The 7,232-nt window shown below is 49.7% G+C and overlaps 1 protein-coding gene across 1 annotated transcript in view; it reads left to right on the top strand.

The window, feature by feature from the left end:
- Positions 1 to 7,232, top strand: part of CAPRIN1 (cell cycle associated protein 1) — a 36,554-nt gene that overhangs the window by 18,173 nt on the left and 11,149 nt on the right. The window contains exons 6-10 of the mRNA XM_008063800.1: positions 1,522 to 1,656; positions 2,958 to 3,010; positions 3,087 to 3,173; positions 5,225 to 5,380; positions 5,468 to 5,576. Coding sequence (XP_008061991.1) covers positions 1,522 to 1,656; positions 2,958 to 3,010; positions 3,087 to 3,173; positions 5,225 to 5,380; positions 5,468 to 5,576 — 540 coding nt within the window. The remainder of the gene's footprint in view (positions 1 to 1,521; positions 1,657 to 2,957; positions 3,011 to 3,086; positions 3,174 to 5,224; positions 5,381 to 5,467; positions 5,577 to 7,232) is intronic.

The raw sequence follows: 7,232 nt of genomic DNA on the forward strand, positions 1-7,232 counted from the left end.
GCTCAGGCAATCCACTCACCTCAGCCTCCCAAAGGCGCGGGATTACAGGCTGAGCCACCGAGCCCGGCTCTTCTTTGCTATTTATAAGGTTGAATTAGGGAACATACTAAGGTAAAAGTATCCGTTTGCAGCTTGTTCTTAGCTGTTGGTGGAAAAGAAATGAAACTAGTTATAAGCTTTAGTCAGCAAACATTGCATGTTCGCAAATGGGTGAGTCGGGTGAGGGCCAGTCCTCACAGAAGTCATTTTCCGGGTTTGTTAACTGTTACTTAGTCTGTTTCTTGGTAAAAATGTTTTTAGCTTCTTGCTTCTAGTTCTGCTACAAATATCGTGTTGCTTGTTGGCTTAAAAAGGCAGTTGTGGGTCAAGCCTGGTGGCACTTGGGTGAGGTTGTTAGCAGCAGCAGTGGGTCACGTGTCTACACTTGTCTCTCGTGGGGGTTCCTACCGCATCTTGTTTTCCTGCGTCTCAGGAATGTAACCAGTTTGTAGCTACTGGCAAGGTTCTGATTTGCCATTTGAGTGTTAGAGCCACACGTGTTTGTGAAATGAGGTGACTGAGTCAGGAGTGACATGTGAAGTGGGGAAAACACGGAGTGTTGGTGATTCCGAGAGTTGGTGGAGATGGTTTCCGAGGGTTGGTTCACAATAGTTTGACATGATGTGGTCCTTGCTGTGTTTCTTTCTGTTGTGGCCCTCGGGTCCCCTGTGCACCTGCCACATGAGGCCGGGCTGGGACACCTTGAGGACATCCTGGATACCCCCCACCCCACACACTCTCGTGTGCATGTGCACCACGCCCCGACGGTTCCCATCTGCTATGAACTCCCTCTTGGTTCTGTCTGCGTTGTCAGCCTCTCGTGTGGTACTGGGGCTTCACTGAGCCCACCCTTCCCTCCAGCGTGCTACCGTGGATGCTTTTGGCTCGTCTCACCCAGGGTGCCCTCCCCAGGAGCCCGTACTCTGGCCCTTTCCCTCTCTTCTGTCGCGGTCCCTCTGTGCTCCAGCCGCAGCTGCATCCTTTTTGCCCAGGACCTTGCAGGACTGTTTCTTCCTCCTCACTCCTTCTGGATTCAGCTCCGAGACACTGACCTTGGGAAGGCCTCACGGGGCTTGCCCCGACTGGGTCTGGCCTGTTGTCCACCCATCACAGATGTCACCCCTGGGCCATGCTTAGTGAGGGCGGGTTTTGTGTCTTCTCGCACCCTTGCGTTCCCTGTGCCTAACACACCACGTGTGTTGTGCCACGTAGCATGTGCAAAGTTAGCGCTCACTGAGCAGGCGGGGAGCTCCAGCTTGTCCTCAGAATGAGTTCACTTGTGATACATAAAGTCATATGTATGAGACTCGTGTTCCTGTCATTCTGTAACGCCTCTCTGTGCTTGGTGAAATTGACTCTGTGTGTGTGTGTGTGTGTGTGTGTGTGTCTCGGTACTAGTTGATGAAGCATTTCTGTGAAATGTTGAATCTTTTCTAAGACAGCGTCCTCAGGTCTGACATCCTAATTCACCTCCTTTTCTAGATAAAGTTCTCAAAGACATTGTGGAGCGGGTTTTCCAGTCTAACTACTTTGACAGCACCCACGGTCACCAGAACGGGCTGTGTGAGGCGGAGGTGGCCTCAGCCCCTGCCGTGGAGGACCAAGTGGCTGATGCTGGTGAGTGCTGGGCGGCGGGAGCAGCAGGCCCCGGGACAGCTGGCCAGCGGCTGCGCCTCCTCTCCTCTCTCTGCTGCACGCGCTGGCTGCATGCCGACTCAGTCGCCGAATACATACACTCAGATTCTTAAATGTGCAGTGTGGCAAGGCATGTCTTGAAGCCTTGGTAGCTGTGGTGCTTCTGGGTGGGAGTGTTGCAAGGCCAGCTGCTGGGAGGGTTTCCAACAGTGAGTGTCAGCGTGCCCACTTGCTGCTGTTTGCCATGTCTGTGTGTGGGGTGGGGCAGTGTGAGTTGGTTTTGCTTTTTTTTAAATCCTGGTGAGCGGATAGCTTCATGCTCCCGAACTGTAAACTCCTCCATGGCAGGGGCTTTCCGAATTAATGTTAACATACAGCACGGCACTAATGATGGGGCTGGACACCTGCTGTGAGTACTTTTATGATAACTCTGAGGTTGATGAGTAGAATTCTGAGTACAGTTAGAAACATTGTTGGAGCATACATTTTAGTGGTTATGAAAGCATAGAATCTAGACTTAGGCTGCCTGGATTCAAACTTGGCTTCACCACTTGGGCAAGTTATTGAAGCTCTTGGACCCCAGTTTTCCCATGCAGAAGATAATAACTGCCATATGTGTACAGTGCCAAGTGTGGGAGGCGGTTCCCAGGGTCAGCGGAGGGGGAGGTGGAAAGGAAGGTGGCGGGGCGGCGGGGGGACTGTGGCATGGGACAGTCGAAGCCATCTTTTCCCTCCTCTCCGCTTTACCAAGGAAACAGAAAGGAAGATTTAATCTACATGCTGCTTTATACTCTTACTCGTAAGAAGAGAGGGGGCTTTTAGTGCAGTAGCCCTTTATTTGCACTGTGCCTGGTCCGAGTGATTACTGTTGACATTAATCTATTCTGGAATAAATGGCCAAGAAAACTAGAGATACTACTGTAAGGATGGTAGAATATAGGAATGTAGTGTTAACTAACTTGGTAAATAATCCAGCCTGTGTGATGGTACACTGTTTGCTTATTTGGAGTTAAAGTTGAATTGAAAAACTTCCAAAGGTTGGAAGAGCTTTGTTTTGTAGAGCAGTTTTAGGCTCAGGCGGAAATGAGCAGAAGGTGCAGGTTTCCCCCCGCACATGCTGGGTCCACCTGTCACAACTGGTGACCACCTAGAGTCTGTGGTGTGCGTTTGGACTCCCCCTTGGTGTTGTACATCCTGTGAGTTTGGCCAGTTTTAGAATGCCACGTAGCCGCCGTGATCTCAGCAGGCCCTAAACGTCCTGTTTGTACCATTTTCACCCTCAGAACCTGAGCCAGCGGAAGAGTTCACTGAGCAAAGTGAAGTGGAGTCCACGGAGGTATGAGCTTTAGCTGACCTACCTTGGCTTTTTTGTCTTTCAGACAAGTGTCTAAAACATTGGCTTTGCTTTGCAGTATGTAAACAGACAGTTTATGGCGGAAACACAGTTCAGCGGAGGAGAGAAGGAGCAGGTGGAGGAGTGGACGGTGGAAACAGTGGAGGTAAGAGTTTCCCATGGTGCTGGCCGATGTCTTTGTATTCAGTCTCTTCTGAGAGCATATTGAGATTGTTGGTCTTTTGCATTGTCAGTGCATTTATTCTCATAACAAACTCATTACAAAAGACTGTTACCTTCACACAATGATTTGTTTGTCCCTGTGGCTGTTTGATAGAATCACTGCTTTGCTGAACCAGTTATAAAAGTGATTTTATACAGAGGGCCTGTGGGTTTGTCTGTCAGTTACAGGATTAGTCCTGGGTTGCTCTTACAATCTGGACTCCCCAGGGATGACCTTCAGAAAAACTTCCCTGGGGGCGTGGGGCCATCTGGACCTGCCTTCCAGGCCCTGCTTGCTCGGGCTGTGGCGTGCTACTGGGCTGCTGGGGGCCATGCCATATACGCCTTTCCAGGTCCTCGTCTCCAGCGCAGTCTCCCCTCGGATTTCTCCTGTCTGCCCCCAGCCTGTGCTGTTCATTGTCACAAATTAGTTATTGGCAGAGTTAGATTTGTTGAATTACTTGGATTAGTGGCTTGTCACCTGTAAGAAATAGCTTGCCTCCCCAGGTGGTCCTCGCCCCTCCAACCTCGGGTGTCTTCCTCTATGCCTTCAGAGTGAGGAACACTGCTTTCAGGTGAGGACCTGGGCTGTTCTGCTCTCAGGACCGTCCTCCAGACATGTGTCATTGAGTTGGTGGCTTCACCCTCTGTTGCAGCACCGACATGCCATGAATGGAGAGCAAGGAATTGGGGATGAAAATATTGTCCTGTGAAATCCCAGCACACGTGTGTGTGTTGAATTCAGGAATGCAGGTCAGAGATGTTACAGGAAGGTTAGAAGGAAGACTTATCACGAAGTTCTGTAGGCTGGTGATAGACAGGTGCCGCTTGGTATATGGAGGAGGAGAGATTCCAGGACCCCCCAACGTGACCCATACTCAAGCCCACTGTTGGTCCTGCAGAACTCTCACATACTTGGGTTTCTGGCCCGAGAGTACTGGTTGGAGAAAACGCCTGGCTCAGAGGACCCTTGCAGTTCTAGCCCGTGTTACTTCAGGGGCAGTTGGGTCTGTGAGGTGTACCATCCTGTTGGGCCTGGACGTGGATTAGTGTGCGCTTTAGGGGCGCTGGGCAAATGGTGTGTGTTAGTGTGGACGTGGAGGAGAAGTGAATGGTGAGCATGTTGGTTTTTTTGAATGCTAGAATGCGAGGTCTGTGGAGTGGGAAAGGTGGGCAGGTGCCTTGTGGCATTCTATATTTGAGAGGAGAGCACTGTGCCCTTGTGCTTGTTCCTGGTGTGTGGTGAGTGCCCCTTCTAGAGGCTGTCCATGTGGGACTCCAGGGATTTTTGAAGCGCCCTTAAGGTTGGCAGTGGTGTTTATCTGCGTTGTTTGTAAGGGAAATGAGGAGATGATTTGCCCAGGCTCACCAGGTTTGATATGTTCTGTTTTGAAAGGCAGACAGAAGCATGTCAGTTTGCTGTAATGAAGGCAAGGGTCCCCTAGCAGAGCAGGGAATTGCTAGGAACAAGGGTCAGAGGAAAGCGCTAGAGCTGGGGAGCTTGGGAACTTGAGCTTTGGCTTCCGTAGCAGGTTTGATGAGGTGGTGGTGCTTGATCCTAGGGTGCTGGCAGAGAAAAGGGCGAGAAGGACCCCACATCTAGATGGCAACAGCTAACACTTGCTGAGTGCTGGCTGTATACCAGGTGTGAGATGGGTGTGTATGTGATCCAGATAGGTGAATCCGGTTGCCATAGGAGGCGGAGCAGTTTAGGCAAAATATGTTATTTTAGGAAATGAGCATGGGTCGTCTTTTTTGAAAGCAGCTTTGACTCCTGTCTTTGAATTTGAAGTAAATCTAAGTACTACGTGGTGACCTCTGGGATCGAAACACTGTAGAAGGGGTGATCACAGTGTCACATTAGGCGGAGCGGCACCCATTTGCGTGACTGCCCTCAGCCTGCTCCGTTGCAGTCGGGGTGGCCTGTGTGGCTTGGGCTCCCACCACCGCGGTCATGATGGAGCTGCTTTTCTCGCCCGCGCCCTCCCACACCAGGTGGTCAACTCCCTCCAGCAGCAGCCTCAGGCCACGTCCCCCTCTGTACCGGAGCCCCACTCTCTGCCTCAGGTGGCTCAGGCAGACCCCCTCGTGAGAAGGCAGCGAGTGCAGGACCTCATGGCGCAGATGCAGGGTCCCTATAACTTCATACAGGTACGTGCCTCCAGCTGCACCCTTGACAGAAGGGTCACGTGCTCACGGGACTTGGCTCATGCTGTCGTGTCCTGACCTGACCCGTAGGACTCAATGCTGGACTTTGAAAACCAGACGCTCGATCCCGCCATTGTCTCCGCGCAGCCCATGAACCCTGCACAGAACATGGACATGCCCCAGCTGGTCTGCCCTCCAGGTTGGTGGTGGCAATTTATGTGACAGGACAGGTAGAGGGCCAGCGCGTTCAAGTTGTGTAAAGTTTGTGAACGTTGATTTTTAAAATTCTAATGGCTATTGAACTTTGACTCCTGTCTTTGAATTTGATAAGGAATGTTATTGTCCTATAATTTGAGTGAGAATCGTAGTTCCATCATGGTTTTGTAACTTTATTAGCATATAAACATACATAAAAATGCATCATGCAAGTTCAGTGAGTTTTCACAAACTAGAAAGAAACTCCAAGAAAGGAAATGTTATCACGTTCCATGATCAGAAACCGCCCTGTGTCCCCTTTAGTCACTGGCCACCCTCTCCCCTTGCATCTGTTCGTGAAATTCTGCTTGGCTTTTAGATTTTACAATTGATCTATGGATAAAAATAATAGAGGTGCCATTCTCTGAATACTTGCAGCTTTCTGGAAGAATTTCTGAACATTTTATTACCTAAATATAAAAATGCGACACAGCAGTGAAATGGGTAAGGGAATGCTTAGGAGGAACAGGACAGTTGGCCGCTTCTGACTCTACAGGGCTGATCCCGTGACAGGAGATGACTTTGCAGCAGGGGCGGGGCCTCGCTGGAGGGGCCGAGGCCCTTCTCTCTAGGACCCTTGGTGAACTTAAGTCTTCTTGTTTTTGTCACAGAATATAGTGTTAGTGACAAAAAAGTAGAATTATATAAAGTAATGTTTACTGTTGAATGATCTTAAATATCATAAAAGAAATTGATGTGTAAACAATACTGTGTGTAACAGCTGTGTTTTATGACAGTTAATTTGGTAGGTAGCTAAGATTTTTTTTAAAGTAGAGGGAGCCCCTGTTTCTGTCACATTTCTGCCAAGAGTTAGAAGGCAGATACAGACGGATTCAGCCTACTGGAATGTAACCACAGTGTTTTGTGTTCATTTCTGAGCTCTACCAGAGGAAGAAAGTGTGTTTTCTCAGCTGGTGAACTGCGAAAGTCAGCACGGGTAGCTCTGAGACAGACAGCCTGTGGGTCCGTTTGGGTATTTAGGTGATGCTGAGGCCAATGGGCTCTCCAGGGAGGGATGCTTTCTTGATGCCTCATCACATCTCCTTAGCCATGGTTGAGAAGGGAAGGGGAGAGTGGTGGAAATTGGTGACGAGGTGTACACTGAGTTAAAGACACGTGTTTAGGCAGTACATTTGAAGTCACAGTGAAGGGTGACTGTTGCGATAATTTTTTTTTTTTTGGCTGGAGTGCAGTGGCACGCTTATGGCCACCATGGCCTTTACCTGCTGGGTTCAGGCCATCCTTCTGCCTCAGCCTTCCAAGTAGCTGGAACTACAGGCGTGTGTTACCACACCTGGCTAATTTTTTCTTTTTTTATTCTAGAGATGAGGTCTCACCAAATTGTCCAGGGTAGTCTCAAACCCCTGGGCTCAGAGAGTTCTCTCGCGTCGGCCTTCCAAAGCAGTGGGATTATAGGCTTAAGCCCGCTGCGCCAGGCCTAGCATTGCGATATTAACTGAATATTATCCATCTGAGTAAAGGCTACTTTCTTGTGCTACTTTAAAGGACTCTTTCAATAAATAAAAAAATTAGCCAGGTATGGTAGCGCACGCCTGTAGTTCCAGCTACTTGGAAGACTGAGGCGGAAGGATCGCTGGAG

The sequence above is a fragment of the Carlito syrichta genome, unplaced genomic scaffold, assembly GCF_000164805.1.
Source record: "Carlito syrichta isolate Samal-C Ts95f unplaced genomic scaffold, Tarsius_syrichta-2.0.1 Scaffold99398, whole genome shotgun sequence".
Classification (NCBI taxonomy): domain Eukaryota; kingdom Metazoa; phylum Chordata; class Mammalia; order Primates; family Tarsiidae; genus Carlito; species Carlito syrichta.